At 38.8% G+C, this 18,149-nt stretch overlaps 2 protein-coding genes across 15 annotated transcripts in view; one reads left to right on the top strand and one right to left on the bottom strand.

The window, feature by feature from the left end:
• The window catches only part of DIS3 (DIS3 homolog, exosome endoribonuclease and 3'-5' exoribonuclease), a 30,815-nt gene extending 17,901 nt beyond the window's left edge, over positions 1–12,914 (bottom strand). For 2 of the 6 annotated variants that reach the window (XR_006214637.1, XM_007075116.2), the window contains exons 1-7: positions 12,541–12,862; positions 11,777–11,934; positions 9,120–9,313; positions 8,182–8,255; positions 2,416–2,583; positions 1,500–1,664; positions 62–175 (exon numbers count right to left, since the gene is read on the bottom strand). Coding sequence is in view for 5 of the 6 variants with exons in the window: in XM_007075116.2 (XP_007075178.2) it covers positions 62–175; positions 1,500–1,664; positions 2,416–2,583; positions 8,182–8,255; positions 9,120–9,313; positions 11,777–11,934; positions 12,541–12,768 (1,101 nt within the window). In the remaining variant the exon portion in view is untranslated. Of the gene's footprint in view, positions 1–61; positions 176–1,499; positions 1,665–2,415; positions 2,584–8,181; positions 8,256–9,119; positions 9,314–10,198; positions 10,244–11,776; positions 11,935–12,196; positions 12,265–12,540; positions 12,863–12,898 lie in introns of those variants that run through there. The other 4 variants (XM_042978096.1, XM_042978101.1, XM_042978088.1 and 1 more) reach the window with 4 other exon arrangements.
• A 17-nt stretch (positions 12,915–12,931) lies between these two features.
• Positions 12,932–18,149, top strand: part of PIBF1 (progesterone immunomodulatory binding factor 1) — a 206,294-nt gene continuing 201,076 nt past the window's right edge. For 5 of the 9 annotated variants that reach the window (XR_006214658.1, XR_006214660.1, XR_006214666.1 and 2 more), the window contains exons 1-2: positions 12,932–13,303; positions 14,582–14,877. Coding sequence is in view for 5 of the 9 variants with exons in the window: in XM_042978114.1 (XP_042834048.1) it covers positions 14,626–14,877 (252 nt within the window). In the remaining 4 variants the exon portion in view is untranslated. The remainder of the gene's footprint in view (positions 13,304–14,581; positions 14,878–18,149) is intronic. The other 4 variants (XR_006214661.1, XM_007075100.3, XM_042978134.1 and 1 more) reach the window with 2 other exon arrangements.

The raw sequence follows: 18,149 nt of genomic DNA on the forward strand, positions 1-18,149 counted from the left end.
AGGCTTCTAAGTTCTTTTAATGGGTATTACTTTTAATTACATTAACATACTCTTTACTCACCTCTTTAATATCAGACTTGGAAAGCATGCCACAATATGGTCTCCAATTTCTTTTTATTATTCCTACAACTCTACCTGTAGGCTTTAACATTTTTTCATTTATAGCAGTCTTAAGCTGAGATTTAAAAATAAAAATATTCAAGTTATTTTCCTCCAGGTATGAGACAATTTCTCTTCAAAATCAGAATATGAATATGAATATTAATACTTTCAGGCAGTAAATTATGACATAGAGCTACAGAATCTTGATGCCTCAAAATTCTGAGAACATGCCAAACCAAACCATGGAAATAGTTCCATAATAATAAAGCACTATAAAAACAATCAAAAAACAAAGAAAAAATATAAATATAACTGAATATGTTAGAACTCAACTCTTCAGTTTATAGACACACACACACACACACACACACACACACACACACACACACACACACGTATTTATAGGATCCATGCCCAGCATGGAGCCCAATGCGGGGCTTGAACTTACGACCCTTAGATCAAGACCTGAGCTGAGATCAAGAGTCAGATGCATAACCACCTGAGCCACCCAGGCACCCCTCGACTCTTCAGTTTTAATACGAGGATTTACTGACATACACACACACACACACACACACACACACAGGTCTGGGAATTAACACTAGGATTTTAGTAGCAGTTTGCACTAAATAACTACGTGGCAACTATTAATTCATTACAAAGAGATATACCTTTAGAGGTTCTTCCTTATCTAAAATAAAAACCCAAATAAAAGTATTTTTTAGAAATAGCTGAGGGATTTTACGGTATTTCAACTTCAACGCTTTCCTATGGCCTCGACTCTGCAAGGATGTTAACAGCAAAACTCTAGAACGCTGAAAATAATTCATAGAAAAAGAACTACTAACATGTGAATTTCAACTATTTGTGTTATTCTTATAATTCTAAAATACAGAAATAAATGAGTCCTATCAGGTAGACTTTAGATCATGAGAAATGAGTGAAAGCATTCTCTTCACAGTAAATATGGTAACAGAGAAGGAATTAAAAGACCTTTATGTGAGGGCCTATAGGTACATCTATTATGATGATGGGATTTTAATATTACTTAAAAGCAATTCAGAAAATTTCAAATTTGTATTTACTTAAACCTCACTAATTCAGACAGATCATGTAACTGAATGGCAAAATTAAAGTTTCATAAGCAAGTTACAGTCGTTTTGCATTTAAACCCATTTATTTGAGCAAACTAAGATATTAATTGAAAAGAAGAGTATTTAAATACTTAACAGGGAAAATAATCAACTATGTGTATAAAATGCATTAAATGCACAGAACTATAATCTTAATCAGTAAATATGAAAGCAGTGAAACTTGTTTCATTTTCTCCAAAGCTAAAACATAAGTGAACTATACAAAGCTACACAGACAAAAGATAAACCTGCTTGGTTTCATACAATGCGTTCTCTCTCCTCTTCTTTTTCCAGATCATCTTCATTTTGCCCTTCATCATGTAAAACCACAGAAGATGGTGCCACCCACTGATTCTTCGGAAGAAGCTCTACAGCCACAATATCTTCATGAACAGCTCGGTTTAAATGTTTAAGTCCCTGTAAGATTATCTGTGTAAAACAGCAAATGACATGTGCCCAGATATTTTTAATGACAATATACGAATGGGAAGGCTGCCTAACAGAAGAGATATCCTGAGTGTTTCTATGTATCTCCAGTTCTCTTTTATATTTTTTCCTCTTCTATAGTGTCCCTTTACTCTGTCCTCTCAATTTCTCAATATCAAGTTGAGAATACATGTCAGAAAGTAGGGGCTGTGTTCATGGCTCCACCATAAATAACTCTTACTTTAGTACCAAAAGATCTTGGGACAATTTCTTAATCTAAATCTCAGGGTACAGACAGGTAGCATGAAAAACAGAGTACCTGCTTTCATAAGCACAGGTGGAGATTAAATGAAATGCGGCATTCAAAGCATTTAAAAGACTACCTGGCAAACAGTGAGCACCCAAAAATGATTACTATTTGCTTTAAAGTGTGTGAAGCCCTCTGGAGCAATTCTATGTTATGTAAACAGCATGTCACATAACTAGCCATCATTCAGAAAACAGGCGCAGCCTACCTTTTGATTAAATTTTCATTTTCTTAAAAATGGGTAAATAAAAAGTTCTTTTCTTCAATAAGAAGTTTTCTAAAATAGTGATTCATTCTATTATCTATGATCTCTCACATAGCTGCCTTTAAGCTGATACACTTTGAAGGGTAAATTTAAATTCCCATACAAAATTTTAAACACTGATGAAAGAAATCATGAACAAAAACTATTTTACTGCATATGGAATTTATGTACACAACACTTGCCTCTTTATTTTCTTCATCATCTCCATGAACCCATACTGTAGCTTCTAAGTAATTTTCCCTGCTGGCTCTAAATGTTCCCTGAAGGTATGTACCAGATTTTATGCCTTGTTGCAGCTTACTTAAAGGAAGATGCTCTGAAAATATTATTCTTCCACTTTCTATTTCATTCTGTGAAATAAGCAAACCAAAAGATGTGGTTAGTATGTGAATCTTCCACACGCTCCATACACAACTATTATTATCACTATCAGGTATTGTTTTTAAAAGACCTTCCACATTATGGAATATACAGCTCCATGAATTTGAGCGAATATAGCACAGTAAGAAAAAAATTCTTTCTATTCTTAGGGCAACTTACACAAATATTTCAATTTCATTACAATCAGGCGTTTAGCCACAGATGTCACTAATAAATTCTGCGTGTCCCTTCCTCCCACACCAGGCCTCCCAAAATGAAGGTGTGTAGTTAGCAGGTCAGATGAGTGGGTAGGTAAGTAAAGTGTTTTTGAAGGCTCAGTTCCATGAACAGAGTGCATTTACAAGAAAAGAACAAGAAAAGCTGTTTCTATTTGGGACATGTTAAACAGTTAAGAAATAATATAGAAGCAGGTCAGGAAGTGCTTCAAGTCTGCCACAACACCTGTTAGGATTCTTAGAGACCTCAACATCCAAAACCCGCACCGCTTGGCTCCTTTAACTACCCTTTTCATCTCCCACAATTTTCCACCTTCCAAGGAGACAACTTTATTCCTTCTCCTTTTTTCTTTAACTCTCCCATTTCCCTGTTTTCCTGCCTCACTCAGATGAATGACTTCAATCTCCATACTGAGAATCAAAAGCAGTCACTAGAGACCTACCTCATCCTCCAACCACTGCATCCGTCCACCTACCTGATCGATACCAAAACCTCAGATTTCTCTCTTGCGACAATGAATAGAATGATTCTGTTCTTTTGGTTGGGCGCTACTATCTCCTCTGCTCCATTCAAGGACTCTGTCCTGTGATGATCTCCTCTCTAGGGTCAAACTCCCCCCGTACCCCCACTACAACATTCGTACCATCATATCAACTTGGAATAACCTAGTAAATATAGTTAATTAATTTTAGGTTCTCTGGCCTGACCCTCCGTTCCACTTGACACCAATATGCCACCAAAGCATTATCTGTAATTGCTGTGTATCTCCTTCTTCACCCGCACCCTCAGGAATCCATTATAATCAAGTTTCACTGTCAGTCAACGAAAGCCATTACTGTTGAGGTCGCTAATAATACATTGTCTCAGCTACTTCAGTGCTCCATTCTCAGTCTGACCAAGACTTCTTTAAATGACCTTTCCTTCCCTGAGACCCTTTAGCATCCAAATCATCCTTCCTTGGGTTTGTCACAGTTCTCTGGCAGCTCCTACTTAGGCTCCTCTGTGCATTCTCCTTTTCCTGATCACTAAATGTTGGGACTGTCCCAAGACTTGGTTACAGTCTCTTTTCTTCTTTATCCGCATTTATTCTCAGATCATTTCCTCCCATCGTGTCATTTCTTCCCACCTAAAACAATACCAACAAAACCTCTTGACCCCTCTTACTCTCCAAAAACCACCCCTTTTCTCTCCTTCCCATGGCAGCATCAGAAGTGTTGTAATACTGTAATCCCTCTCTTCCCATTTTTTTCACCTATTCTAGTCAAACTTCTGCCTCCCGACTGTCAAAACTACTCTGGATAGTACCTCCCACCCCCACAAATGTCATTATGCTAAATCCAATCATCAGTTCCCATGAATTTGACTTAGCAACATTTGACACAATGATCACCCCCTCCTCCTTGAAACGTTTTCTGTACTGGGCTTCCAAGAACTTCACACTCACCTGCTTTTCCTCTTGTATCTCATTTGCTGGTTCCCCTCATGTTTCTGACTTCTTCCTGGAGAGCCCAAGGGCTCTTGGACCTCTTCTCTATTCAGCCTACGCTCATTTCCCTATATCAGGGCCGCTCAAACTACGGCCCACGCACCAAGTCCAACCCGCTGCCTGGTTCTGGTAAATTACATTTCATTGGAACACACCCATGCTCACTCATTTATCTATTATTGATAGTTGCTCTCATGCTACAACAGCAGAATTGAGTACTTGTGAGAGAGACCATATAGCCTGCAAAGCTAAAAAAATCCACAATCTGATCCTTTACCAAAAAAGCTTGCCAGGGAGAAAATATTTGCAGATCATGTATCTGATAAGAAACTTGTATCCAGATTATAAAAAAAGAAACTTTATGACTCAGTAATAAAAAGACAACCCAACTAAATATCAAGCAAAGCATTTGACTAGACATGTACATGCACATATATAAATTACAAAATATATTACACATAATATACAAATGACCAATAAGCTCATGAAAAATTGTTCAGCACCCTGTTATTAAGGAAATGCAAATTAAATCAAAACCTCAATGAGGTATCACTTGACACTCTTTAAAATGGCTATAATGAAAAAGATAGATAACATGTACTGGTGAGAATATGGAGAAACTGGAACTCTCATGTACTGCTGGGAGAAATGTAAACTGCGGCACACACTGGGAAACAGTCTGGCAGATCGTCAAAAAGTTAAAGGTAAAATTACCATACAATGAAGCAAGTCCACTTGCACATACCTAACTATGTATCAAAGAGAAACAGAAGCGGTCAAGAAAGACCACATTTTACATTACTCCATTTACATGAAATGGGACAGCTTACAGAGATAGGTTAGCAGTTGGGTGGGGCTAAAGCAAAGGCATTTCAGGGACAGACTGAGATCGAGTGGTAATGGATATGGATTTATTTTGGAAGAGAAGACAATGTTCTAAAATTGGATTGTGGTGATGGCTGCACAATCTTGTAACTATACTAAAAAATGTACATCTTAAATAGATGGGTTGCATGGTATGGGACTTATACTTCAACAAACCTATTTAAAAAAAAAAGTCGTCTATGCCAATCCCGGCCTCACATATTCTCATTTGGTCTTGTGGCTTAATACGCCACCTGTATGTTGATGAGATCCACATTCATCTCTCTAGTATGTCTGTATGTCTAGTCCTAAACTCTCTCAAGGGCTACAGATTTGCATATCCAACTGCTCATACCATAAAGCCCGACAGCTCTAACAGTTACCTCAAACTTAAATGTCTGAAATCGTACCTCTGATTTTTCACTCAATCTCACTCGCTCCCTTCAACCTGTGTAAATAAAGCAATACTAGCCACCTAGTTGCTCAGGTAAAACACCTAAGGTCATCCATATTTTTCATAGCCCCAACCAATCTACACCAAGTCCTAAAACATCTATCTGTAACATATACCCAATATCTGACTGCTTCCCACTACCTTAACTGCTACTACCATGGTCCAATTTTCTACCCTGCCGAGTCCTAAAATATCCTGACTAGAGGACCCTGCTTCTAATCTGTTCTCTTAGAGCAGCCAGATGGATCTTATTATTCTCCCATTCAACCTCTGTCCAGCACTCATGGACTAAAATCTAAGGTGTTCACCATGACTCATTAAATCCTACGTGATCTAGTCCCTGCCTTATTGTTCACTTCATTTGTAACATTTTCTCCCTTGCTTACTCTATCCTAGGCACACTTTTCACTGTCTCTGGATCTTGCCAACTTATTCTAACCTCAGAGCCTTTGAACTTGCTAGCCTTCTTCTGTAAGAAATGCTCTTCCCCAGTTACTAACATGGTTAATGCCCTAACATAATTCAACTAAAACGTCCCTGTCTTGAAGCAAATTTGCTTAGTTAGTATCCTTTACATCTCAGCTTAGACATTACTTGCACCAGGAAGCCTTGACATCACAAATCTGGATTAGGTACTAAGTACAGTCAGTTCTCCTATGCTTGTTTTGAAAACATGAATGGGTTCTGATGCAACTAACATATTAAAAAATACTGGGTGAACACAGGAAACTGCAGCTAGCTGAACAAAGCCGCTCAGGAACCCGCAAAACACACTCACCTCTCCAACATCTGTTACCTCAGATTCCACATCATCTTCACGTACCTAACAACTTTTTGTCCAAATTTAGATAACTCTCTTTCCACCACTTCACTCAGTTTTTGAGTGTGCCCCAAGCTCATTTTCCCGTTAGCTCTGCTGCCTTTAATACATGAATTTGCATGACACAGTGAACTTGAATATACATGTTGTATTACAACAGAACTGGCTGGAATTTCACCCTATCCTACACTAACCGTAAAACAATCCTTGATCAAATATTATACATTACCAATGTTAGATTACTTCTTTCTCCTTCTAGACCAGCACTATCCAAAACAACTTTGAGATAGGAATATGCTTTCTGTGATCTCCAATATGGTAGCCATGGGACACAAGTGTGAGCACTTCTAAGGTGAGTATTGCAACTGAGATTTAAACTGATTTAAATCTGAATTAAACTTAAACAGCCAGATGCAACTAGTGGCTACCTGTTAGAGCAGTCTCTGAATCTATATTCTAAAAAAATAAAATCAAGCCCACTTTTTATTTTCTCACTTCCTTTTAGTTTTGTAAAATAATCATGATTGAAGATAAGCAGGGTGAAGGAAAGACTGGATGTCTGTCTAATGTCCTATCACATAAAATGTTTCTATAATAACGATAGCTGCCATTTACATTTACCGTAGCTGTGTGCCATGCAGTGAAATAAGAATTTTATTAATGCTGTTATTTCATTTGACTCTTATAACCATGCTATGAAGTCATTGCTAAATCTACCTTACATATAAGGAAGTGAGTGCCCATGAGGTTCACTGATTCACTTAGCATGCCCTCCCATATCCCACTATTGTAGGAATCCCTTTATTCCTCTTTCTGCCTCTAACTTTGCCCTTGATACAATGCATCATCTTACAAATTGGAATCAGAATGGTCTTTCCAATGAATAACATTTCTGATCATTCTCCCCCATTCCTCCCAGGCACACTCTCATATACTCTTAATTTCTTTCAGCCTGCCTTTATGAGGTAGGAAGCCCAGAATCCTATCTGCTATCTTTCTCTTCATAGCAGTCCTTTAGAATAAGATAGTTTAAAAATTACTGACCTACAGAATAAATTCTAGACCTTCGTTAGATGGCCCCTACCCTTCCTGTGCTATCTCTTATGGTTCCTTCCCTTCTTCCTTCAGGACTAATGCTACAGCTTTATGCTCTCTGTCTGCACTCACATTACTTCCTTATTGGTCAAATACTTATGCCTTATTCACAAACCAACTATGGATTCCTTTATCCATTCATTCTAATGGTGCCACCATGTGACAGGTCCTACTCAGGTTGCTGAGAGTGTATTAATGAACAGTGCTAGTTTAGAAAGTAAAGTCTTTCTTTAAGAATGGCATTTTCGGAGGCATCTGGGTGGCTCAGTTGGTTGGGCATCAGACTTCGGCTCAGGTCATGATCTCAAGGTTCGTGAGTTCGAGCCCCCATCAGGCTCTCTGCTGTTACCACAGAGCCTGCTTTGGATCCTCTGTCTCCCTCTCTCTCTCTGCTCCTCCCCCGCTCTCTCTTTCCCTCTCAGAAATAACAAACATTAAAAAAAATTTTTTTTAATGTTATTTTAATAAGCCTATTATAGTCACTCTTGTTTATAACCCAGCTCCTAATTAATTCCAGCTTACCTACTGATATTCCAATTTTTAAATTTGTTTAACTGTAAATCTAATATCCCAAAGTGGCCATTTTAATACTTTCACTTTTCAAAAACAAAATAAAACAAACTCAAACTTACCCCTTCTTCAGACAAACAAGCAAGACGATCTATGAGTTCTGGGTTAGCAGTTAGGCTTTTTACATATTCTTCACCTGAAAAGTAAGTTTTGTTGTTCTCAATAAAATCAAGTGATTTTTTTAGATAAGAAAACATGAATAATATTGTTTATGATATTACATCTATCAATTCTTTTTTAAACCTGCATCTGTTGATATGGTCATGTCTAAGCAGAAGTATCAGGTTAAGCATATCTATGAGTTTTTATTGCAAAACCAAGTACAAAGGGTGATGGGGAAAGTTACCAGCCACTGGCCACCACAACTTACTTGGCTGAGAAATGCTGAGAAATTTAAAAATGCAAAATATCACATGAAGTTATATAGAAACATGAAAATATTAAATATTCAAGTGACCATCTGACCAAGGGTCTGATGGTAGTTCATATTTGCAAATGCCTATAAAAATTAACAGCTTCAGGGCATCTGACTGGCTCAGCTGGTTACATGTCTCACTCGATTTCAGCTCAGGTCATGATCTCACAGTTTGTGGGTTCGAGCTCTGCATTGGACTCTCTGCACTCACAGTGCTGAGCCTGCTTGGGGTCTCCCTCTCTCTCTGCCCTTCCTCCACTGGCACGTGCTCTCCCTCTCTCAAAACCAAATGAAGAGGGGCGCCTAGGTGGCTCAGTCAGTTAAGCGTCCGACTTCGGCTCAGGTCAAGATCTCGCAGTTTGTGAGTTCGAGTCCTGCGTCAGGTTCTGTGCTAACAGCTCAGAGCCTGGAGCCTGCTTTGGATTCTGTGTCTCCCTCTCTCTCTCTCTGCCCCTCCCCCGCTTACACTCTGTCTCTCTCTCTCTCTCAAAAATAAACATTAAAAAAAAATTTAAAAAAACAAAAAACAAAAAAACAACAGATAAACTAAAAAAAAAAATTAACAGTTTCTACATTTAGACTTACAAGTGAAAGCTGGTATTCCTTCTTCTATGGCTTTTTCTTTGTTTTTCTTGTCATTTGTTATGAAGATAACTTGCAGGTGATTCTCTGCTGACATTTTCTTCAAATGTTCATTGTACCATTTTGCTGCTACTCGAATAGCTCTATCATTTCTGTCATTAGCATTTTCTCCCTGTTCCTGTTCTACATAAGTTTCTCTAAATACAAAGGAGAAAATGAAATAAATGAAAACCAATAGAAATAATATACAAAGGCTTAGGACATATATGGTAAACTTAAAAGTCCATGGTATGTATTTTCCTCTTGAGTGCATTCAGATTCGTGCCTCAGGAAATGTATGAGAACCTTATAGTTTTTAAGACAATGATTGCTTGAAAAATAAGACAATCATGTTATTAATGAAACTATAAAAAGGCTAAAACAATTTTATTTCACAAAAAATATTCAAGAGCAGAATTTATATTTTAGATTGAGATCTGAAATAATAATTTATTGTAAAAACTATAATAAAACTTTGCAGGTTTGATAAGATATTATTTAAAGTATAGATTAACAGTAATTCTCAAAAGCTACAAAGAGGATGTTCTAATCATATGATTCTACAGTCATTAAATACACAACACATATAAATTACCAACAGTAAGCACTTAATAAAATGGAAGAGGTTATCTAAAGATTGAAAGACCACATACAAATAATGACTGAATATTCCTTCCTACTCTATCCACTCTAAATTCCCAAATATGTTGGCATACTTATTTCCTTAAAATTGCTTTTCAAAGCCAAATTTAAATAACAAAATTTAGCTCAAAACTTTTAGTACTTACAAGTAATAGATTCAATTTTAGAATCTTAGACTTGTATTAATAGTTTTTAGAACTGCTTCATTCCTCACCATTAAATGCCCCTGCTAATGCTTTAAGCTTATTAGTTAGACACAGTCATTAATTTCTGAATTGGTTTTAGCTTGACTTGAGCAATAGAATCTTGGATGAGATTTGCCCAAGTGTCCTAAGATTCTTCCCACCAACTCCAGTATTGCTAAGCTATATTCATTGCACTTAGGCAGAAAAACTGCTAACCTCTGATGAAGAATCTGATGATAATGCTCCACAAAAACTTGGTCTTTCTGCACTGAAAAACAAGTAAATTTTCTGAATTTCAAAAAGCTAAGAATAAGATGACTATAAGTGCTTTACCAATGATTTTTACAAGAATAATACCTAAATTGGCGCTATAAAAATAAAGAGAAGGAAAAAAACAAGATAAAAACAGAGGGAGGCAAACCATAAGAAAATTTTAAATACAGAGAACAAACTGAGGGTTGCTGGAGGGGTGGGTTAAATGGTTGACGGGCATTAAGGAGAACATTTTTGGGGATGAGTGCTGGGTGTCATATGTAAGAGATGAAACACTGGGTTCTACTCCTGAAGCCAGGACTACACTGTGTGTTAACTAACTTGAATATAAATTTAAAAAAATAAATAAAAAAGAGAAAATTGAGAAATTAAGTATTTTCAAATATGCATATTCCGATGAGATTTCATTACCAGAATTCTACCGTCTAATCTACTGAGGGTGATTTTGCTGCCCAGGAACATTTGACAATGTCTGGAAACATTCTGGGTTGTTACAACTCTGTGAATAGAGGGGGACTGGGGGTCACTACAGGCATGTAGCAGCACATGATAATGCTAAACATCCTATGATGTAAAAGACAGCCTATTCACAATAAAGAATTATTCAGTCCAAAATATCAACAGTGCTAAGGAAGGTTGAGAAGCCTTAATGTAGTAAAAGTACACTATACGTCAACCCAGATTATTTATGTAACAAAACAAATAACAATAAATGGGGGGGGGGGGAGAAGTAGCAATTTATTTTCACACCCTTATGCTGAAAGGGTGTAAATCTGAAATACAACAAAGAAGTCTGTTTCTTAACCTTATCTTCTTCAATGTGATCAGTTATAAGGTATTAGTTTAACTTTTAAAAACCCATCAATAAATCTGCTTTATATTGTTAAACCTCTCTTTCATAAACTCTTACATTTTATCAATCTATGTTGACATCAAATAACACAGTATTCTAGGAACCTAGGAAAATCTCATCTTCTAAGATTCTTTGAAAAAAATTTTTTTAATGTTTTTATTTTTGAGAGAGAGAAGAGACTGAGCACGAGCCAGGGAGGGGCAGAGAGAGAGGGAGACACAGAATCCGAAGCAGGCTCCAGGCTCTGAGCTGTCAGCACAGAGCCCGACGCTGGGCTCGAACCCACGGACCGTGAGATCATGACCTGAGCCGAAGTCAGCCGCTTAACCGACTGAACCACCCAGGCACCCCATCATCTTCCAAGATTCTTATTGCTCAACTCATGAGAACCAACTCAAAATGAAAACGTTTTGGAAACAAAAGTACTGACTGCACCCTAGGAGTCCAGAGACCTTAGTTCTAGGTTTGAACTAATCAATGACTATATGACCTTAGTGAGGTCCACTGAGCATTATATCTGTACAACTGTGTAACAATCAAATAACACTCCCATAAGTATGAAACTTACCACATGTTTTCTGACAATGTCACGGTTACTGCCAGGAACTCTTCCCCAAATTTAGCCAATTGTATGGTTTTCTGGTAATTAACATAAAAATTTCCCCTACCTATGGTGCTCATTAGTGAACGTATAGAAATGCTTCTCCTGGTTATTAGTCACATCTCGGATTCGTTTATATACAGGAGCACTCCGATTTCTCACTTCTTGCAGAACTGTTTGCAGTACAATTACATTCCTGATAGCTGGGTCTTCAAGAACATCGATCTTAAAAGAATGAAAAAATAAGTAAAATTAAACTTTCCTATGTTCACTGATAAGCTGTTTCTGCCAAACATAAAACTGTGTCGATTTAAAAAAATAAACACTAAATATACGTTAAACTAAGGAGCTATTTTGCTACAGAAAACCCTTCGGGTCTATTAGAGAATAGCACATATTAAACAGACTAAATACAAAACTTCGTAGAATTAAGACCGTTAATAAATAAATACGTTGGCCCACATGGTTTTCATTCGTAGGCACTTACAAGCTGCCTGGGAGTCGCAGGCTGGAGGCCACAGAAGCCCAGGTCCCCGGCCTCCAGACTCTTAAAATCTAAGGCAGAAGAGACACCAGGAGTTAGAAAAATAACCTAAAATTCTTATGACTCCAAGAACTCAAAAAAAAAAAAAAAAACCCACACACAAAAAAACCCCACAATACAAAGAAAAGAACCTTGGCCTGGGGGACAGGAGGCAAGGGTCTGCCTCTCCCTAAGTAGGTAATGTTTTTCCAAGACGCGCCTCCTTGGGCCTCAATTTCCCTATTCTGTCACACCCCCTTCTCCTGGTGGTGCCGAAATGACCCCGGATCTCCCACCCTCGGACGCACCTGATGCAGCAGCACATTGGTGTCAGGAAGCAAGTAGTGCGGCCAGGGGCACAGGCTGCTCGCCGGATCCAGGGGCTGCGGCTCGAGGACCGGCCCCTCGTGGGCACTGCCGCACGCCGCGCACCCGGGCGCGCCGCAGCCGATGTCGTCCCGCAAGTAATGCTCGCGCACGATCTTCATCACGCCACCTGCCCGCGTCTTTTTTAAGAAAGTCTTGGACTTGAGCATCTTGCTGGCAGCGCAGAATCCCGACCCTTACCGCGCTCTTCCGGTGAAGAGTAACAAGCAGAAGCCCTACCGCACGACTGTACTTTACCCCGAAGTTCACCCCTTCCCGCTCCAGGGTATTAGTAAATACCTCTCGCGGGAAAACGTCGAGGCTGACATTGGTTGGCTCTCTGAGGGCTGCGAGGATTGGGCAAAAACTAGAAGCTCGGGAGGATTGGCAGATCTCGGAGCCATTTCCACCCACGATCTAGGCGGGACCCTCCTGTGGACCACAGCTCCCAGCATGCGTTGCTTCTCGCGTCGGGGTGGATCCAGTCTGAGTTCCGGCGACTGTACGCTGCCGCTTCCTCCGTCCTCCTCGGGGCGCGGAAGTGGTTGTCTTGGTGACGGGTCCTAACGGTCTCCGACCTGAGATTCCCCGTTGAGGGGCTGCAACCTGAGCTTCAGTTCCGAGACGCTTTCAGGTCCTTGAAGTGGACGCGGTGGGTGGGTGGCTGGTCCAGCCTTCGACGTGGAGTAATTTGAAGCTTTCGAGGTAGCGCGTCGCTGGCCCTTCCTTTCCCGCGCGGGGTAGGGAATCCTAGGCTGCCAGGCTTGGTTTTTCTTCACTGTCGCACGTGTGGGCAGTCCCAGGCGCTGGTCCTTTGTAACCCAGATGTTGCCTCTCTCTGATTTCGCCTTTCTTTACCCTCTTTCCTTTGAAAGGAGTGGTGGTGCCGTTTCCCCTCCATACATCTTTTTTTCTGATCATTCAGTTTAGAAAAGCTGATATCTGTAGTACCGTAAATAACTTATTATGTCGTTTAGTATTAAAACACGAGAATTTCTAAAACCCTTGTGAAAGGGTAAGAAATTCGATTTAAAACACTTGAATTTTTCTTTTCTACATTCTTGTTTTTATTCTATCTGGAAGTCTATTAAAACGTATTTATTTCACTGTCTTCCCATTTTTTAAAAGTCTTCAGTGTTGCCTCATTGTGGAGTAAATTTCGGACACATTTTGACACTTGAGGATTCTCTGGAATCTCGATTATTAAGGTCGTATGTGTGTTTGTATATGAGGGATGGGGCGAGTCCTACTCAAATTCAGAAAGACTTGGCCCCAGCCGAACGACTACTATCTTCTGATGTTGGGTATATTCGCCAACCTTAATTCCTACATGTTTTTTTTTTTTCCTTTTACTACTCTAAATCCTACTTCTATATAACCTTCCACCAATCAACTCAGAAGTGGCTAATCTCATCTTGAATGCGTGCTCCTTTTATTGGTAGTGTTCCTGGGTACTACTCACTTATGGCTTTTATCCTTTATGTCCAAGATTTCTTTGTTTCCTCCAAGTAAGATTCCGGCCCCCAGGACCAGGGTTTTTTATTCATCAAGCGCAAATTCATAGTCAGGCTTAATGAGCTTAATGTTTGACTTGAGCCATAGTTTACTAATCTGTCCTAGATGAGGGGTCCTCCAGATTGTCTAATAATTACTTAGGCATCCTTAGTGTCTCTTTAGTATTCTTTATGCTTTCCATTAAGAATGTTTGAGTACAGGGGCGCCTGGGTGGCGCAGTCGGTTAAGCGACCGACTTCAGCCAGGTCACGATCTCGCGGTCCGTGAGTTCGAGCCCCGCGTCAGGCTTTGGGCTGATGGCTCGGAGCCTGGAGCCTGTTTCCGATTCTGTGTCTCCCTCTCTCTCTGCCCCTCCTCCGTTCATGCTCTGTCTCTCTCTGTCCCAAAAATAAATAAAAAACGTTGAAAAAAAATTTTTAAAAAAAAAGAATGTTTGAGTACATTTAAATAAATATTTTTAACCCTCAGAAAATTGAAATAGAACTGGAGAAGAAAACTGACCCATAAAAAAGATGTCTCGAAAAATTGCCAAGGCATCAAAAAAGGTGAACATCTCTAGCTCTCTGGAATCTGAAGATATTAGTCTAGAAACAACAATTCCTACAGACGATATTTCATCATCAGAAGAACGAGATGGGAAAATTAAAATCACCCAGCAACTAATTGAACGTAAAGAACTACTTCATAATATTCAGTTACTGAAAATAGAACTATCCCAGAAAAATATGATGATAGACAACTTGAAAGTGGATTATCTTACAAAGGTAAGATTTGGTGTAATTTTTGTTACCTGTGTGCTTTATTGTCTTCAAACTACAGATAAATGAGAATTAAAATTACGCATATGTAATCTGAACTTGATATGCTTATCATTTCAAGAAGTAAGTTATATTTTCTTGCATAGTTAAAAAAAAAAAATTTCTGGAAGGAGAGAGGATGTGAATTATATTGCTGTGTACTGAACAAAAAGCCCTGAAGGAGGGGATGATTTGAAGTTGGGCAGGGATGAATTGCCTCTGTAAACCCAATTTTTTGAATCTAGCATGTGTGAGGTATGTCTTTTTAGGTGTTTTTTCCAGCCAAGTTGTTTTCTGCTTCATTGAGAATTAACCCTGATGTAACTAGTTTGATAGGGACAATCAAGATCATAATTAGGTTAGTGAGTCTGTATAGTCCTCTGTCCAGGGGATTTGGTTTCTTTGATATGTTTCTGTATGATAGTTAGTGTGTCTTAGAACCAAGTGGAATTTCAGTTACCATAGTGTTTAACAAGTGGTTTTTGCCAAATAAGAAGGGATGTCTTAGTCCTTGTTTTTTTTTTTTTTTTTTCCTCTTGTGTGTTTATTTATAGGTATGGAGTATTTTATGTAAGACCTGGTAAAATTGTCACTAGTTCTGAGAAATTTACAGTGATTTCAGAAAGATAGGAGACACTTCTTAATTCTTACTACTTCTGTCTCTGAGAAGAATCTTTTCTTTCCAACAGTAGATTCTCCACTTTTACTCTTGATCCCACCTCTTCCTACCCGCCCCCATTTTGTTGTTTCACTTACACTTTCTTTCCTGTTAAGTCAGCCTCCTATTTTAGCTCTTGCCAATTATACCAACATACTTCAGTATCTTGCCACTAGAAAAAATTGTTGACCATCCCTCTCTAGGAAAATGAGGTGTCCTAAACCCCAACATCTTCATGAAGTAAAGAAGTAATTTAGGTACATTTTTTGTTTTTTTAATTTTTTTTTTATTAACATTTATTTATTTTTGAGACAGAGAGAGACAAAGCATGAACAGGGGAGGGTCAGAGAGAGGGAGACACAGAATCTGAAACAGGCTCCAGGCTCTGAGCTGTCAGCACAGAGCCCGACGCGGGGCTCGAACTCACGGACCGCAAGATCATGACCTGGGCCCAAGTCGGCCACTTAACCGACTGAGCCACCCAGGCGCCCCGTTTTAGGTACATTTTTTAAAAACATTAATGGCTAACTTTTATTGAGTGCTTATTCTGGGCCATACATTGTTCTATGAGATTTTCATGTGTTACCTCATTTAAACCTCACAACAACTCTATGAGGTGTAAGTGCTTTTAGGAGGATCTTCCCTGCCCCTTAACATTAAATGAATCAATATGATAAATTAGCCCACTTCCTGATATTTGGTAAAAGCACACGATATTAGTTATTGTTGCTGTTGTCTATTAAAATAATATCCTCATTTTTCACCCATTTTATTTTCTATACTTTATATGTGTATTCATAGGAGCTACCTGACTTTTTTTGGTATCTGTCTCTTTTAATGGACTGTAAGGTTCATGAGAACAGGGGTTTCTTTGTAGTCTTGTGGCTCATCATCTCCAGCACTTAAAACAGTTCCTGACACGTCGTACGTATGCAACTGTTTCTTAAATGAGGGACTGAACTCCATTTCACTTTGGATAAAACAGAATCACAAGTGGTTAATAGCATATGAAGGCCATTTAGATGGAAGTGATGGAGCCAGGTAGGATTCAAACCAAGAGATCTAAAGCCCATACTCTTAGTGAATCTCCTAACATGTTCTTAGGTTGTCTGTACAGTCACCTACTTAGGTGACTTGGTCTAGACTAGGTCACTTGGTATTTTACCAGTGTGTCCAGTGGTTTTCTATCTGTTACAATAGTTTCCTATTGTTGATTGTTTCCTGTTGTCTATCTGTTTCTGTCTGCCCTTGGGCAGATCCCTTAACTTTGTTATTCTCTTATTTTCTGTAAAATAAGAAAAATAGTAGTATTCATGGAGTTGTTGGGAAGATTCAATTAATCAATGTACATAGCTCATGATACCTGCAGTAAAATAAGTAACTATAGCCACTATACTTATTCACCACTATATTATTTTTGTACCACGTAGTGCTTAGTACAGTTTTTATTGTTGTGGTTTTCCAGTTGGACCGCACATGTAGAAAACCGGATTAGCATATTCCTGAGTTTATGTCACCTAATCATCACTGATCCTTGCCAAGGCCATTTATTTTTCTTCAGTGTTTACTTATTTATTTTGAGAGAGCGAGAAAGAGCACATGCTCACGCAGGAGTGACAGAGAGGGAGAGAGAGAATCCCAAGCAGGGATTCATTCAGTCAGCACACTGTCAGCACAGAGCCCGACATGGAGCTCCATCCCACGAACTGTGAGATCAGACCTGAGCCCAGCTCAGGAGTAGGATGCTTAACAGACTGAGTCACCCAGGCGCCCCAAGGCCACTTTTTATTTTGTGTACTTTTTTTATTCCCATGGCTCATTTCCCTTCTCTATTCAACCGTTTTAATGGGGTTTTTTTAAACATTTGTTCTTGAAAATGGGTATTTTTCTTATTTTTTTCCTTTACATAAATGTAAATTGCATGTTTTGCTTTAGAGTTTATCTCTTTCATAGTTTTTATTTTTTTTCCCAACTCAGTGCTGCTTTTGAAATCATAATTGTTACTATGGTATATCTAGTCTTCTGCTTCCAACTTCAACATAATTATCTCTGTGTGTGTCTACCAATCTATCCATCCACTACCACAGTGATAGGCACTTAGGATGCCGCCCAACTCTTTGCCACCACATGCAACATGGGCCTTCTATAGACATTTCTCTGCTGGACCTGTGTGACCATTTCTTTGGCATGTATACTCAGGAGTAGAATTTCTGGCTCACAGGGTATATGTAGACTTAATTAAACTGAGCGTACTGTCAAATTACTCTCCAGAATAGCTGCCTCCACTACATTACCATGCTTTTTTGTCCATGAGCAGTAGGGTTGTTTTGCTTAGAGACCCGTTGGGAGTAAGATGTTTGCTGTCAAATATATGGAAAAATACTATACGGTAGAAGAATTACACTTCTGTAATTCATCAAATCCAAGGCAACTTGATTGTAAAGTGGACCCTTACTTGTATCACTGAGATTAAGAACTGCCAAGTTAAATTGTTACGTGCTAGAGATTGTAAAATGCATTCCAGTTTCAGAGATGTAATTTGTGAAGAAGTTAGAGTCTGAAGGAACAGAATTTTTAGCCA

Source organism: Panthera tigris, chromosome A1 (assembly GCF_018350195.1).
Source record: "Panthera tigris isolate Pti1 chromosome A1, P.tigris_Pti1_mat1.1, whole genome shotgun sequence".
Classification (NCBI taxonomy): domain Eukaryota; kingdom Metazoa; phylum Chordata; class Mammalia; order Carnivora; family Felidae; genus Panthera; species Panthera tigris.